The sequence below is a fragment of the Falco punctatus genome, assembly GCF_963210335.1.
Source record: "Falco punctatus genome assembly, chromosome: 2".
NCBI classification, from domain to species: Eukaryota; Metazoa; Chordata; class Aves; order Falconiformes; family Falconidae; genus Falco; species Falco punctatus.
Window position 1 is genome coordinate 26,647,333 of NC_137581.1, and position 17,495 is coordinate 26,664,827.

The 17,495-nt window shown below is 37.7% G+C and overlaps 1 protein-coding gene across 3 annotated transcripts in view; it reads right to left on the reverse strand.

Annotated features, from left to right (window-relative positions):
• Positions 1-900: 900 nt before the first annotated feature.
• The window catches only part of DCLK1 (doublecortin like kinase 1), a 257,054-nt gene continuing 240,459 nt past the window's right edge, over positions 901-17,495 (reverse strand). For 2 of the 3 annotated variants that reach the window (XM_080377546.1, XM_080377547.1), the window contains 2 exons: positions 15,351-15,424; positions 901-6,002 (listed from right to left, as the gene is read on the reverse strand). In XM_080377546.1, the coding sequence (XP_080233672.1) occupies positions 5,945-6,002; positions 15,351-15,424 (132 nt within the window). In that variant the 3' untranslated portion in view covers positions 901-5,944. The remainder of the gene's footprint in view (positions 6,003-15,350; positions 15,425-17,495) is intronic. The other variant, XM_080377545.1, reaches the window with a different exon arrangement.

Here is a 17,495-nt window from a genome sequence, read left to right on the forward strand (position 1 = left end):
AATGATTCCATACTTATGCTTTTTAGACTGCTTCTAATACCCCTCTTATTCAGTGTGAGCTTTCAGCCTTGTCTTATTCAGACAATTTTTTTTGCCCTTTAAGAGAAAACATGTTCCTTTAATTCTTCTTTGTGGATCCTTTTGGCTGGTGTAACGTCAGCTTTGTCCATGGTGCTACTCTAAAACACAAGATGAAAATGCTTCTTCTCCCAATCTTACAGGGAAATTCAGCATGTCCACATTTAGCATTTGCTACTTGGAGTGACTTAAACTAATGGGTTTAGAAATTACACGAGCGCTCAGCATGGTATATATACATACCCACTACTGCACAAACTTTCAATGTTTGTCACACCAAAATAAAATTCTCCCACACGTGGAACATTTTTGCTCTTGATCGCTGAGTTTTCTCCCTGGTTTTAAAAATGCCCCAAAGTTCTGAGCTGTCACCTTTGTAGTTAAGACCTGTGAGATGTGCTTGAAAATGTACCACATCTGAAATGAGCCGCATAAAGACCGTCTTTGTGTCCGTATGTGTGAATGTTTGTGTACACTTAGAAAATAAATGTCAAAGAGGTCAAGCTGATTTCCCTTATATTTTAGGAAAAGAATCAACTGTGAGCTGAAAAATTGTATGCCAAGTTTCTGCCTGAAGCAAATTTTTACAATCAAATTAAAAACCTTTGAGACTAAGAGTTTATAATGGAAATACTAACACAGCCTTAACCATGGCAGCACTAGCAGGCACTGCAATAATATTAGGAAAGCTCTCCCTGCCCACAATCTAAACTAAATAAAAAAGATGCCATTTTCTAACATACACCCCAGGCTAGCAAATAACAATGATTTAATGTACTTGCCCTGTGGTAATATAGTAGCACTGCAAACCTCTGAGCCAATTTTTCTTTTCTTTTCTTTTTTTTTTTTTCTTTTTAAACATATATGCCCCATAGGGAAAGGATTGCAATTTAGCTCTTATTTGTGGATATATCGCTTTCATTTCAACAATTCTTGAAAGCCTTCCTGCTGTCATATGCTACTGTATGTGAGCACCCAACTGAATAAAGACCCGCCAGGCTTTTTCAGGAGTTTATTCACAGGTTTGGCTTTGCTTATTGTAGTATGCACCACATTTAAATTAGATGAGGGCTACTGTAAAGCAATAACATTGTCAATGACTGGAATCTCACTTTCCCCTCTAACAGTCTGAAGCAAATTAATGTATTGGTTGTTCATTAACAAGTAAACAGTTTCTGCTACAATGTCAAGGAAAAAGAATGTGTTCATTAATATGAACAATCTTCATCTACAAAGATGATTTACACAATGCATGTCATGAGATAGCTTTCCCCTAACTAGTACACTACCAAACTGAAAAGCTGATTCTTAGGACTTTCTTGAAATTACAATATTGTTTGTTTACCAATAAGAAAGACAGTCTCAGTCACCTATGCCACCATTGTAAGCTCTATAGTAAGTACTTAAAAAAAGAGAGATTTCTGGAATCACTTGTGGAATTAATAAAATTGATGACTACAGACTTACACTGCATTAATGATACATATTATTCCTGTGATAAGTTAAGCTAAAAATAAGATTAATTTGGTTATAGAAATTCCTTAAACAACAACACTTAAATTATTTCAAACTTGAAATTTTTCAAGAATTTTCTGAAAAAATCAGCAAACACTGGCTAAAAAAGCAAAGCAGTTTGGATACACCAATGTAATCAGCATGCCTAGTGCTTTTCTGTTAACCCTCTGAGTAGAACCATAGTATTCTGGATTTTTTGTACATTAATGCTATGAAAATTGTAACTTACAGAAATATTAATTTATATGTCACGACTTAATAAATCATGTTCTAAATATATTTGGGCTAGGCACCTCATCTAGTGAGCAATCCATCCATCTTAGAATTTTATTAACCATTAGAGAAGCCAGTCTAGCAGCTATAATGGAAGTTTTGATGATTGCCCTAGATTAGATGTGTTAACTCCTAGATGGAAACATCTAGATGAGACAACACCCAGCTCAGCAGCGTTTAACTAATCCTGTGCTATCACCTATCAGTACTACATTTTCACATCAAAGTTTGCTTACTGCATGTAAGCTCACTAGAATATTGCACTTAAGTTGGAGTCCACGTTATCCCCACTTACATTTAATTGAGAGGAATTAAGCTGGAAGTGACCCTGTTCTACTCTCCTGTTAATGCTAAGATCAGACTGTCAGGCATCTCCAGAGACCAAATATTAGATGACCTGAATCACCCTTCGGAAGTGCTCCTCTCCATCTCCTTGGTGATAAGACAGTGCCTTCCATGGCTGCCATCCGTCTCAGCTTGGTGGAAGGAAGTTGGCTTAAGGAAGTTGTAATAAGCTTAAAAAAAATATATGTTGTCACATTTAGCACCAATACGATGCAATGATTTATAAGGGAAATGAAGAAAGAAGTCAGGAAGACTGGTGTGTATTACAGTAAAATGCCCAGAGTGTGCTATGTGCTCTCCCAGATCATCACATTAAAAATAGTCTGTTACCTTTAATTTCTTTTTTTCACTGGTGTTTCAAGTATTTTTAGGGGCACATATCCTGTCTTTGCTTACCCCCAGGAATTCAGAAGTTAGGCAAGAAAAAGGGATCTCACTGCCAAACAAGCCTGAACCATTATTATTTCCATGAAATGATACGTACATATATATATGGTTATATTTAAAAATATATATGGATAAATGGATACATTTCAAACCATTATTGCCAACTCTTTCAAAACAGTTTAAATATTCAGACACCTTTCCTTGAAGCCTAAAAAGAGGCTATCAGCAATTTGAAACCCGATCTCTCATAGACCTAAAAATAACTTAAAATATATTTTTATAATTATGTTCATAAAACATGAACGAAAGATTGAAAACATATAAGACGTTGGGGATGAGTAGGGTTTTCAGGATCTAGGATTATTTTTACATACATTTTAAGCAGTACAAGATGGTGGAAGATGAAGGAGCCAAACATCTTACTTTAATGATAACCCTCCATTCCAAAACAAAGCAAAGCAAAGGTGATAGGAAAATCCCAGATGGATTTTTGAATAATATTTCTCATGCATAAGGTGAAGCATATTATTTTATTTTTTTTCTCCTGACTTCCCTCTCTCATTAAGAAGAACGAACATCAGCTTTTGCTTTAAGACTGCCAAATTTTCCCAATAGTGAAGGAGCATATGGTATCAATGGACATTTTTTTATTACCAAATGTATGTCTTGCATTTACATGGCTGAGTTGCATTTCTTCTAAAGGAAAGGCTGTGATATAAAGTGGGAAGGGCAATGCTGGAAAAACATATGCCAGTTCCTGACCTACTGTAAATTGATGTAGGTAAGTGGCAAGGGAGGCTTTACCTTAGCTGAGGGTTTAATCTTACTGAAAAATAATTTCTGTCCTTATCCAAATGTTATCAAACTACCATTAACTTCACAACAGCAGTGGCTGTGCCCTATCTACTAAGGATCTTTCTCTCCACAAAGAATCTAAGGTGGGATGGGCATGGTCAAAGATCTGCCACAGACACAGTCCTTCCCCAAAACCTAAAATCTGACAACTTTTGTATGGCAGTTCTTTTGTCCTTTCACCTCTTGCCCCTGTGGAGTTCTCCAAGACACCTACTTGCTTCACTTGGGTTAAGATGTTGCTACTCAGGTTCCAGACAGAGTAACTGAGGCCAAGCACAGGCCATCTGCCCATGGGTGTACGTTCAGAGATCAGAGCTCCTGAATTAGGGTGAGATTCATTCTAATAAACTCATAACCTGAAGTTTGGTGTCTGGTGTAAGCTTCCAACAGGAGTTCCTTCTACAGTCAATGGAGTGAATCAAACCATGAGTCCTACCTGAAATGCGTGCCCATGATAGGTGAGATGAATCAAACTTGGAAATGCTCATCTCTCTATATTATGCAGGATGTCTGCAGATCTAGTTTTGACTAAATATCTCACTTCTAGATCATTAACACTGGGTGGATTTAAAAACTTGCTGTATGAAGTACCTGTACCACTTCTGTGACGATTCACAAGTTGAAATTCCTGTATTTAAAGTCTTCATAGCTTTTAATATACAAATTTTCGTGACAGAGGCAATGAAAGATGCACTTTAAAGGATGGAGAAACAGAAGAATTTCAGTGTTCCTTGAAATACAGTTCAAGTGATACTTCCAACTAGAAATCCAAAAGAGCATTACACCAGCTGCAACAAGCTACAGGTACACATCAGCTGTCACAGCTGTTTGTCAGGACAGTTCCATATGCAAACAGAACTGAGAGTAGAAATGGCACCATGGGCAACTTGGTCTGCTCCTCCAAAATCTATTTGTACTTCCCAGCAAGAGCAGAAAAGTCTGCATATCTTTTTGGGCAGCACATTGATATTTCTAGCTGTATGATACGAGAGAAGAGGGGCGAAAGAGAGAAAAAGGGTAGGGAGGGAGGAGGGGGGGAAAACACATTTATGTGACTTTATAAACATTGTGAGAAAATTTTAACTTTAGAGGAGAAAAATTCCGTTTTATATGAATAATAAGAGAAAGTAAAAATTTCATATTTTTTATTTTAGAATAGGATTTTTGAAGTTGCTTTTTTCATTGAAGTGAAATTCTGAGGGATTTTATAATAATTTTTCTTTCAATTTATCACATCTGAAGCAAAAGTCTACAAAGTGTAATATTTCTGTGGAAGCCAACTTAAGGATAACGGTTAAATATAATGCTATAATGTTGCATTGAGGTTTCAACAAACCAGAAATATGTATACTCTGTGTAAATGCCCATTTTATTAAGTATTACAGATAGAAATGGTAAATAATTTTTAATTTCTCCATTCTAAGACAAATCTTCCACTAATTCAGTGTAGGCTTTACATATATATTAAATGACTTGTACTTTTGCTGGTTTAGAAGTAGTCTAGCTATTTTAAGGGTAATTCTCATCAATGTTAATCTTTAAAAGTGACTCCTGGAATAACCAGGTCATGCTGAGAGGATGTCTGCACATTTCTGACTGTGAGGCAAAGGAACCAGGAACTTCTCAACTACATCATTACATACCATTACATGACAAAACGCGTCCACAAGCCATTTCCCAAGACTCTGCATTGTCATTAGCAGCAAACAATATGGAAGCAACCTTTTGTGGCCATCACCACGTCATCTTCTGGAAACTACAAGGCTGCCCTAAACGGAATTCCCCGTTTAGCCTGCATTATATCCTCCAACAACAATCACTCCCTGTGGAAGTATGATGCAGGTTTAGAACGAGCTGCTATAGAAGATACTGTTTAATTTTATTTTCATTTTTTAAAGCCTAGATTTGTAACCCCTAAGCATTAGCGCGTTTGATATTGTTTTGGCCAGAAACAGGCAAGAAGCTTTAGGGTACTATAAAAGATATGTGCGTATAAAAGCAAAAAAGCCAGAATAAAGCCCTAATGTGGGTTGTCAAGGTTTAAATTGATTGTTTACTCAGAGGGTTAACATGTGCTAAAATTACATACTGCAGTTCCTAGCTTCACTGATGAAAACATTCACTGCTTCTATCTTTAAATAAAAAAGCAAAATAGCCTTAACCCTTTGAGGATCATATTAGCAGCAAGTTGCAATCTAAACAGAGAACAAGTATTTCAATCAATTAGGAAACTATTCTTACAAAGATTCTGTGAGCACCCTTTAGTGTTCCACCATCCCAGCATTTACTGCTGGATAGATCAGCTGTAATCACTTCACACAGGTCTGAAGGATTTTCAGGGTCTCAAAGGGTTAAAGCCAAGACTTTCGAGTAAAAGTGTTTTATTAAAAGGGTGAGTTAGGTGAGCGAACAGTCTCGGATGAACTTGGTGAATAGTCTTCCGATTCGGAGTTGAGTTCAGGTGGAGCTTGCTGTGCCTTATAACGTCCCCTCACATCCTGGTTGCGTCTTCGTCGGAAAACCTGCCTCTCCTTATCAAGAGCGGTGGTCTGGCAGGGGCATAAAATAAGAATAAATGAAATTAGGCTATGTGTGAAATGCAAAGCTAATGAAAACCATGAGTTTTTATGTGGCCTGCAATACGAGGGATAATAAATGTTCAGACCAAATTAAACCTGTTCTGTCTCAGTCAGGTCTGAAAGGTTGAGCCCATAACATAGCTAAATGCTTTAAAAAGTGCATTTCCCAAACATTAAGAGGTAGCGTGACATCATCGAGCAGATACAGTACCATATATATGGATGCCATATGTTCTACTTCTGGATGCTATTAATTTCATCCTTTAATAGATTCAAATTTCAAGCCAAATACCAAATGACCTTCCCCCCACCCTTCTCCAAGTATAAATCTGTTTCTACAGGCAAGGCAGAGATGTACGCTTGTCTTTGATTTGACCTAATGAAGGCTGATACACACTCACGCAAGTTCAAGTCAGTGCAATCAGCTAACAAAGATGGATTGTGATGAAGTTGTCAGACAAGAGAGAGAAACAAACACTGAAGGAAGCTAGCCCAGCTCTTTGACACTTTCCTCACGCTGCTCGATGGATGTTCTTAGGGAGAATGCTGAAGAGCTCTGACAGAAAGACCTGTTTAGCCTGACCACCCTGTCTCCACCTGCTAACCAAGGTCTATTGAATTAAATATTCCACTAATTATATCTAGGTCTATCCAGAGTATCTAGGAATGGGAAAGAAGAACATTTACTTGATGGGCTTCGGTTTTTGATCAGTTTCTGCCAGTATTGAGAATGCAAGTCTTAATAAGATGGCTGTTAACTTCTAGCCATATCCTTTCTTCTGCTTTTATGGCACATTTACAAGGTGAAACTGCGACCCAGGTAAGGGCAGCCTAAGTCTGACTAACAATTTCAAGCATGGGACTGGGTTTTGCTGTTGTCTTGGTTATGGAGTATTAGACTGCAGTCCCTGAAATTGCTGTAAAATTACAAGTTCAACAGGATGGCCTTGATTCAGCAAGAGCACTTCAACACAGTTAACCGTCTTCTGCAGCAAGGCTGCCTTCATGAATTTTTTTGAAAAAGCAAAATGGGAAAAGGCAGGTAGCTAGTAAGACGACATAAAAAATGCAAACAAATATCCGATTACGGCACTGGAGGCAAAGGTAACTTTGAGAAGCCAGTAGGTTTGACTTCTAAGACTTGTAAAATTTGTCCCTACTATGAAAATCTCCATTTAAAACAATGCAGCCAAAAGGTTATTCTGCTTCAAAGGATTTATTGTTTTTTCTTCAGAGAAACATGACTGATTTCTCTAGCAAATTTACCAGTTATAGCATGAGCCTCATAGGAGAGCAGAGATGTATTTTTATAACCAACATATTTTTGAGAACAAAATGAAAACTAAATCCATCATACCGGTGCAGAATAGCATTATAGCAACCCATGTTCTAAAAGAATGCAATCAGCATTCAATAATGATCTAACAGAGACAGAAAGATGGACAAGAGTACAGAGCTACTATAGCAAATGGATTTAGTTAGGCTAAATTGCTGAACTATTATTTTTGTGTCTGGAACCTACATGGCATTACTTTAAAGGGGCAAAACATTACCTTTGATAAGTTCATCCCCATATTTTAAATAACTCCTACAAAATCCAACACTTCTCATCTCCTGAGAACTTCTATGTTCACTGCTAATCTTTCAGTAAAGAATATATATACTCTAATTAGTATTTTCAATGCCTTCCATGTTTCTTAGCCTTGGACTGATTCAGTTTTTGATTATTTTTTAATGTGAAACAGAAGAATACCTAGACCTTTTACACACAGTGAATATACTGCATACAGTATGTAATTCTGTGTGAAAATTGAAAAGAATGGCATATATTACCATTCTATAAAATACAGATTTCCATTTAAAAGATTTTTTATGCTTACAGGAAATAAGCATTTATTTCAAGTTTAGACCACATCACATAATCCTCTGGTAATAGATACTCTCTTGTGAAAAATTTGAACATTTCTGGTCAAATAAATAAAAATATTTGTATTGAATTCAAAATGTATTTTTAAAACCTGCTCCATGAGAATGGTAAATGTATATGTAAAAACTGAAGATATTTAAAACAGGGTAAATTACACAGAAAGAAATACACTTGAATAAAAGATTTGTTTTGAAATTTAGCCTAGGATATTGCTATTTTTAAAGGAAAAAATTCCAAAATAAATAAGCCAGTTAATTAAATATCAGGACATATTTTTTAAGATGTTAAAAAATAAATCCCAAGGTACTGGTTTTCTACTATTGTTGGGAAAGCTTTTGGGGGCTTTTGTTTAAACACATTTTTAAAAATATACATAAAGGCACTTGCCTCAACAATAAAAAAAATTAAGCAGAAATACCCCTGATGATCTCACTTAATCCAGCATGCTATGCTGTAACTTGTAGGACCAAATATTTCTGGCTTCCTAACCCTTCAGAAACTTCCTGAGATATTTTGAGACAATATTTTTCTTTACATTTTTATCCAAAGTCTCCCTTGAATATTGTCTAATCAGTCTTCGTAAAGACACTCTTGTAGACTCAAGGTTATTATTGTGGTAACTCTCCTGGGCTGAGACATTCAGAGCCTTTCTCACCCAAAGAGATTATCAAATAAAAATATATAAAGTCACAAAGAGCTAAAAATACACAGGTCATATTCTAACATTTAACGTTTAACATATCAGACCCACAAAATGGGTCACTTCTGGCCACAGACAGAGCACCCACAAGCCCTACAGACCTTGCAAGACTGGGCTTCTTCTGCGCAATGTTTTGATGATGTTTTGTACTTCCAGCATCTAGTACGCTGCCAGACGGTATTGCTACTCTGCATTCTGCACAAATGCTATTTTTCATGTAATGAGGTCACGGTTATTTTTTACCTCTGAAGAATTTCAAAATATGATAGATTAATGCTGTGGAATGCAGGGGAGATGGTAAGAATCATTTGAGTATTGAACTGTGTGTGTAAAGGCAGTTTTCACCTACTGTACCTTCTTGTGCACGTGGGCATATTAAAAAAATCAGCTTTTTTGTTATTATTACTGATTTTTGTAGCAAAGGCCTCTTATACACATTGTCTTGGTTTAATAGATGTATTATTTCATCTACTGTTCAGCTGAGTGGTTCACCGGTGCATGAACCAGTCCATTATGGATTTCCAGGGCATTTCTACTTTAAGCTACTCTTTCAATAAATAATAAGAGGATCTGAAGTGCACTTATGCTTCAGAGGGCTGCAAATCCCAGATTTTCATTATCACATTTTGACATTTTTTTCCCTGGCTCGAGGTGAGAGAGTGAGAACTTTGAGCACTATACGATAGTAATGGCAACTCAAATGTAAGGATAGCATTCTTATTTAAGATATGCGGCTGTCCTCCTGCAATCCATGAGGAAATGTAGAGCTTCTTATCCAGCAGCGGATAAGTGGATTGCCTCTAATAGTTTGGTGCTGATGGGTCTGAAGCACTTCATTAAGCACTAATGTATTTTGCATCAACATTTAGTAATCCTGACACCCAATACCAAATGGTTAACAAGCCATTTTTGGAAATGCATTTAATTTCAAGTAAAGAAGCATTATTTTAAAATCATTCTTTCTGTCACCTGTATACCGAGGTGCAGTTAGCATTTCCCCAGGATTTTGCCATAGGGAGTGTCTTCATTTTGATTTCTACATCTTGATGTTGCAGGTCTCCTGAGCCATGCAAATTCATTTTTTATCTTGGAAAACGTTGAACTGTGTGTTTATGAAGAGACATTCAAAAACTGTAACAGCTTTGATATATATGTTGGATTTGCAGTGGGAAGCGCCTTATTTTAGCTGTGGGGTGATATTTTCTGTCAGGTCAGTAATTATTGGATTGAAGTAACTGCATTTTATGAATGTGAGCAGTGACTGTTTTTCTTTTCACTTGTCTTAATTTACTGCTGGACACCAAATATAGATATATATGCATTTCATTAATAAAAGAACATTATTGTGCATTTTGCCTCTTAGTCCATCCATTATTCATACCAGCCAGGAGACTGAACTGGGGATGCAGCTGTTCATGCATTAATCTAAAAAACCCTTCCCTTCACTTGCTTTCATTCTGCAGGAGCATATTTGTTATTTGCTTGTAATTTCTGTGATGCTTTGTTTAGTGTGTGGAATTACATGAACATATTGCAACACTGGTATTTTTTCTTCCAGTGCATTCTTTTACATACATATATGTGTATGCACATATTGAAATGTTCACACCTAGATAATTTTATCTTACTTCCTTAAGCTTCTGGCTAGTGACCTTGATACGCTGAGATATGTAATGATAGGTTTCCTTACTGTAAAAATTACCATTAAACAACGCTCATGGCACGAGCCAGGCAGCCCTTCAGTCTGATCTTTTTTTTTTATTTTTTCCATGGGTTTCTCAGGTTACACACACACACATATATATAATTTTATATATATATATAAAATATATATATGTGTGTGATTGATTTATGTTTCAAGACACTTTTTGGAGAGTACTTCAAAATTAGCAATGCACCTCAGTCCAGGAGTAAAAGACACGTGTTATTTTTAGCCCCTCAGGCACAAGCTGTAAGTTAAGTCAAGTTACACGGTGATTTGGAGATGTGCAAATGACCACATCGAGGGGACAAATTAATCGAGTGGATTTGAACCTAGACCTCCAAATGCAAAAGGCCAGTGCTTTAGCGCACCATGTAACTTCTGGCATGAAATTTAGCTAAAATGAAAGTAAAAAAGAAAGAAAACCAAATCAATTTGATGTATGCTTTGTACTGCATTGGTGAGGGAATACAAAGTAATATTCTACACATACAACTGCTGAATTAGTATTGCTATATTTAAGTTTGTGTTTATTTTTTTATATCCCCCCTTTTTAGAGACGTGATTCCTCAGCTGGTTTGAATTACATGTGGAAGAGACTTAATGCCAAGTTGTTTGCAAGGGTGAATTTTATTTATAGTTTGAAAATCAGTTGTGGTTTTCTTAGTCAAAGAGCAGAAGAGATTTAAAATGAGTTTAGATGCTTGCCTGTTTCTACCAGTATTCAGCTTACGGAGGGTTTTATGGTATTAAGCATGGCACTCTACAGATAGTAAGCCTGATTCCCAACTTTCTTGTCCCATTGTCAAGACATCTGGCTGTAAGTATTGACTTGAAAGTGTACTGTATTTACTTGGGACAGGTGTAAGTAATTTGACAGATGCAAAGTAATGGAAGTTAAGAACCAAACATAGAGGATGGAACTATGGGTTTTCAAATGAGCTATTCAGATACTTTTTTAGCTGTGACGATGAGAACTGTGTTTTAAAAATCAAGTATTTTATGAATTTAATATGGACTGGAATGTTAAGCATCCAATGTACCTCATCTCCTTGCTATTGTCATTACACAGATAAAATCATTAATGACTTTCCTATACATTTCCTGGGTTTTATTTTGCTCCTTTAGCTTTTATATAGTGTCTGTGGATATATAGAAAATAACATATGCTAACATTTTATATTAATTTTATACATAATACTACATATACGAACATTGCCTACTAAAGTTTTACATTAGATACAACCATTCTGATGCTCCCCTGATATTCTGAATCAGCCCAGAAACGGCAGAAAATTTAAGCCATTCTGTCAGTAGCAGATTAAAATAATGTTAAGATTCAGACAGAAACCAGAACCAGTTTGGAAATTCAGGGTCAAAGAAAATATTGGTAAGCTATGGAAAGCACTGCCTTCAAAACATGCTGCCACTAGGAGGAACAGGAAAAGCAGCTGAAGAAGGCTATGGACTGGACACTGCAACACTTGGGGCTAAAGAAAAGGCTTGGAATGCTTCCACTATATTCTGGCTTAGTTACAAGAAAGCCAAAAAATCTGGATTCACACAAACTGTTAAAAGCCTCAGTTAATGACATCTTAAAGAAAAGTTCCTCATAAGAAAGTAAATCCATCAGTTATGATATTTCTGAAGGATAATGCAAGTGCCATTTGGATTTTTTGTGGTCACTGCTGATAAGTTCCCGTATAAAATATGAATGAATTGGCTTTAAGCCTTTTACAAAGAGAACTACCAGAGAATGGCTGACTTTGGAGAAAAAAAAAAGAAATCCCGAACATAGTACCTCTGCTCAGAGATGGGTGATATCTGCTGTCTTCGGCTTGAGTTGGCATTAGCAATTTGGGAGAATGGAGATGGGACTGTACCATGGGCATTACCCTCCCGCACCAAGGCTGGCTTTCCTGGCTATCAGGAACAACAAAGTTTCACCAGCCTTGGCACAGTGCAGACTGGCGGGGGGGGGGGGGGGGGGGGCTGTAACTGGGACCCCCAGGTCTCATTCCCTCCTGCTGCTGCTTTGGCCTTTTCTGCACTTGTGTTTGCGGGGCTGGTGTCCCAACAGCATTAGGTGGGCTGCTTTAAAACATGTATCACTGTGGGGTCCAAATGATTTTACTGATTTAGCCCCTCTGATTTTTCTGTTCCTTCTAGTCAAGGAACAGTACAAGATTTCCTAGGCATTATATCTCATACCTGATACAACAAACATTATTGTACATAAGGTTTGTTGTATTTTAGTATCTAAAAAAAGTTGTGTCACTTTTGCACATCTTATCCTACTGAAAGGGAATATAACAGGGTCACAAAATTGGGACTTCGAGGCACTTTGGATAGGAATGTCTTTTAGGCCGAGAAAGGAAAAGGTTTTCTGGTTGACTGAAGTAGGAAATAGTGCCATTTAAAAAGATATTTTAGAAGATTACTAGAAACTAGGGATGAAAACAATCAAAGGAGTGGGGAAGAAATTAGTAGTTCAACACTGACAAAGGGAGCATTGCATTTTCCTTGGGACCTGCTTTCATTTTTCGCTGTACTTGTGAATTCAGGTTAATTTTCATGGGCCTGTGATAAATTAACTGTTTTATAGATGGGAACTGATGAACCTTTTCATATGCTTTGCATTTGCGTTACTAAAAAGTAAACACTTGCTACATCGAAATGGTTTTATTTAGCCTAAAAAGTTGGTCACTACAGCAGTTGCTTGTTCTCGGAGATGAAAGAGGACCAAGCACAGGGCAGTGCTTGTTTGGAGGTACCCCCTGTTATAGTATTTCCTAATTAAGCATCTACACCTAGGAGCCCTGCTCTCCCAATTGGCCTTTCCACACTAGGTGCCCTGTTTAGAAAGCGCTAATTATAAACATTGTTGTTACTGCCCCCAGCTGGAAAACAGAGCAGTTTATGTATGAATAAGAGAGATTATCGCCCATCTGCTCCAGCCCATTATTCAGGGATGTGTCATTTTGTATGCTGATGACAGCCATTACTAGTGCTTTAGTAAAATGGCTTTTTTTTTTTTTTTTTTAATAGCGTTTATTTATTTACCAAGTTGCAGAATTAGTCTTCCCCCCCTACCTCCTCAAAATGCATATGGTTTGTTTCAAAATCTGGGCTATGCAGTCAAACTGAGTCAAGGCCAGTCTGAGAGGAGATGCTCCATTTTATCACAGTTTCTGGTGGTCTGCACCCCCTGAAGCTGGGGTTTTAAAAGATCCAAACATTGTGTATAGAAAGATAGGAGTTTTTTGGGGGAGTTATTTTTCTTTTGGTGTAAAATATAGTAAAGCCGAGAAGGACTGTGAGCTGATCATGGATAGCAACTAAACTCCAGGAAGAGAAATAAAGCTCATTTGAGCTTTCCTCTGGTTTACAGAGGAGGCATTACATTTGCAACTATTTGACAAAGTCCTGCCTGACACAAAGTGCCATCTTTTCCTTCATAACCAGGAAAGAAGAATTCCTCTAATACTATCAAACCCACACTCAGCTAAAGCTGGGCACTCAGGTCCCATTCACCCTGTCTTCAAAACCAAAAAGCACAGATGCTGTGCTGCCGTCTCTTGGCTGTGTTGAAAGGTTGGAACCTGCGAATGCCAAGTGACGGGACAGACCAAGCAGGTTTTGCTGTGCCCTTGCAGGTCACGGTAGCTTTGTAGCCACCAACGCAAGCGCAATAAACTGGAATTACAGGTACTGCTGCACACTTGAGCAGTTGGAGTGAAAGTGTTTCTCAATTTTTCTGCTTTTTTTTGTCTGAAAAAAAAGATTATTTTTGGTTTTTCTTTCCCCAGAACATCCATATCGGTACCTACTTAACCCTCAGTGTGCGCTCGGTGAACTGCTAGGGTTTATGGAATCCGTGCTGTAGCCCGATCCATGCACTCAGTGAAATGATCCAGGGTGGGAGTTTTACTTTACTGGAAACACTTGCAGTGACCATCTCTGCTGTTTCACTAATGTGGTTAATTTGCTGTTTTCCCAAATAGCTCACAGATGAGTTTTTAAAGTCTTCAAACATTGCATTGTTAGAAAATGCAGGTTTTGCAAGAAACATAAAAATTTCTCCAGCTATCAATATGCGGGTCTTGTGAGTAATAAGAAGGAAAAAAGCCAGCAAATAACCACTTGATGGAAATTCCAGGGCTCTGGATTGACTGAGGAGGTGTGTGGACCTAGTGCCTCGTGTGGGCTATCAGACCCGGATCCCTCCTTGCCCCCGCTCCAGAATAACCCCTTCCCCCCAGAGCCCCATTTTATCATACAGGTTAAGCCAGCTAACAACAACCCTGGCACAGTTACACAATGAAGAAAAATATATTCAAAAGACTCATGCAATATTTTAAAAAAATCAAATAAAAATAAATAGGTATCAGAAGGGTTTTAAAAAGGAAAGAGAAGGAATGCATTGTTAGAAACACAAGCTTACCAGCACATACAATGCATTGTATTTCATTGAACTTGGGAGAGTTTCTGCAGACCATGTTATGTAAATGCATTGTTCAATCTAAGGTAAGGATTGTGTTTAGTGGGTTTAAAATGACAGTATATAGCTCCACATCTCACATGGAAAAAGAGGAAAATATATGCTGAGAGCCTGTTGCTGCTCCGTGTGTTTCAAAACAGGAGCGCAGGGGAAGCAGATGCCTTAACAAGCAATAGAGGAGGGGGAGGGTGCATACTTCAGCATATCTAGTAGATTTTCTATATACACTGTCCTTTTAACTATAGGAGAAATTGATACTGAGCATGTGCGATGAAGAGAAAGCTGGCAATGTGGGTGTGAGGGATGGGTGAAGAAAGGGAATGAGGGGGTGTGGCATCTCAATCAAGATTAAAACAAAACTGATAAAGCAGCATATGGACCGGATAACAAATCAAAAAGCATGTTTATCCACTGAAGGAACTGGTTAATGGAGACTGCCAGCACGTTGCCATGGAAACACTGACTGTTGGCGCTGCACCATCTCATACCTTATCCAATACATTCCTGGTTGTTGGTAGTAGTCCAAAGACCCTGATCTCTTGATGGTAAACCCGTGGTCCAGCTGAGCAGAGAGAAACGGGGCAACTCAGTGGATCGACATTAGGCTAAAGAATTCAGACTCCAGAGCAAGCTGTTCCTTATTTAGTGCATATTTACTGTTTTCACTTTCAGAAGGCACTTATCTAACATCCTAAAGCTATGTACCAGAGACGAAAAGGAAAAAAAAGTAAAGAAATAAAAGAAAAAGATACTAACTCTAGATTCAGTCTTGCTAAATTAGAAGCCGATTTATTCAAACTAAAATGGAGTTTGTGAAATAGGTTACCTAATGCATAATGCATTCATTTAAAAGTCTGACAAATATCTTGTTACCTCCAAAGACAGAAGTGCCCTTTTAAGTTGCACATACCAGTAATGGAAAATTATCTTTTGCAATTAAACTGTGAGGTTTAATAATTTAAAAAAAAAAATGCAGTGCAACCATCACAAGGAACAGGCTAGACAGACTACACAAGGCTTAAATTAGACTGCTTCATAATCATGGAATGTGTAAAGATGAAAAGAATCAGGTTTTGATACCCCATCAATCATGGTAATTCATTTCTAAAAATGCGTTAACCTTGGAGAGGAGGACTACTCAGAGCCATGAATAACATTGTTTATCATTTCAGCTTACACCTCATGCTCAAAAAGATAACAGTACAAAACTATTCGGTTTAAAATTGCACCAATTAAAGTCAAAATAGAAATTAACTTAACATCGTGTCCAGGAAAGTGTGCTCATGATATTACTTAAGGAATACAGATCTTTTAGGTTTAATTTATCATTATCAGAATCGTGTGCATAGGAACAAAGAAAATGTGTTGTTTTCTCTAACCCTTCTGTGCTGCACTAACAGACGGTGGAGACATCATTTAGCTGAGTTAAATAAAAATTTAGGGGAAAATATCTTGAGGGAGACACTTCGCCCGCTTTAAAATTGTTAGTTGTGATGATGTTCACATTTTACCCTATGAAGAGAAAAGGCCATTTTGTGCTTCACTAAGAACGTGGCATATATTTCCAATACTGATGACTATTTTGAATTCTAAATTCAGTAAAGCAGTTCAACGCATTTCCAGTTACCAACCACTCCAAGGGTAGCTAGGACCTAACTGCAAATTTGAATTTTTCTTGATGACTCCCCTGCAAGCGTAGAATTTAATAATTTATTCCATTTTGTTAAAACAATGCCACTTGCATCTTATTTAGAATTATTTAAAGGACGTTTCCTGTTTAAACGCAGGAGAACCTTGTACCGAGTTAATTTGCTGTTGGCTTAACTACACTGGTCTGTTATTGCCATCTACTGGCTTCCTTGTATGCTGCACATAAAATACACAAAAGGGGTGTTTTTTCTTAAAAAGCAGATCAAAAACATTGCCCTACAGTCGAAGAGCTAAAAAGTAATAGAGAAAAAAAACCAAAACAAAACGGGGGAGTTGCTTCCTAACACGACCTGAAACAATTTTGTTGGCGTGGAACTGCTGCTGTGGGAAACCTGACTGTGGACAAGGGTACCAGGACAACACAGACAATAGATGGGATGTGACAGCCCAAGCACGGGTTCACCTTTAAGCCAAGCAAAACCCACAGACTAAACTTGGCTTCTCTTCCACATCACTCAAGAAATCCCACCGCTAAAAACGCTGCTTGGAACCTGTGATTTTATGTTTAAACCGGCAGAATGCAGGGCAACAAGCCATCCACCACCTTGCCCTTGCCCGACTGCCAGCAGCGGCCCCACGTCGGTGTCCCCAGCCCACTCAGGGCTCTACAAGAGGCAGAGGGCTGCACCAACTTTCTGAGCAGCTTTTCTCTTTCCTGTCCTACTCAGTTCCTCCGAGTCTCCAGCTGGAGTTTACTCCCATTGCCAAGACAGAGACCTCATACAACCTTAAGAGAAGATTATCATTAATCTTTTCATCTGTCTTAACAATGGCAAAAATACAAGCACAGAAGTGACAACATACAGGCAAAGCTTTAACATTTCAGACAAGAACACAAACGATAGTCGGTTCATACAAGAAATTACTGCACACTTCTGGATCGCAGAAGCATTCTGAAAAAAATTATTTTGGCTCTTGGTTGC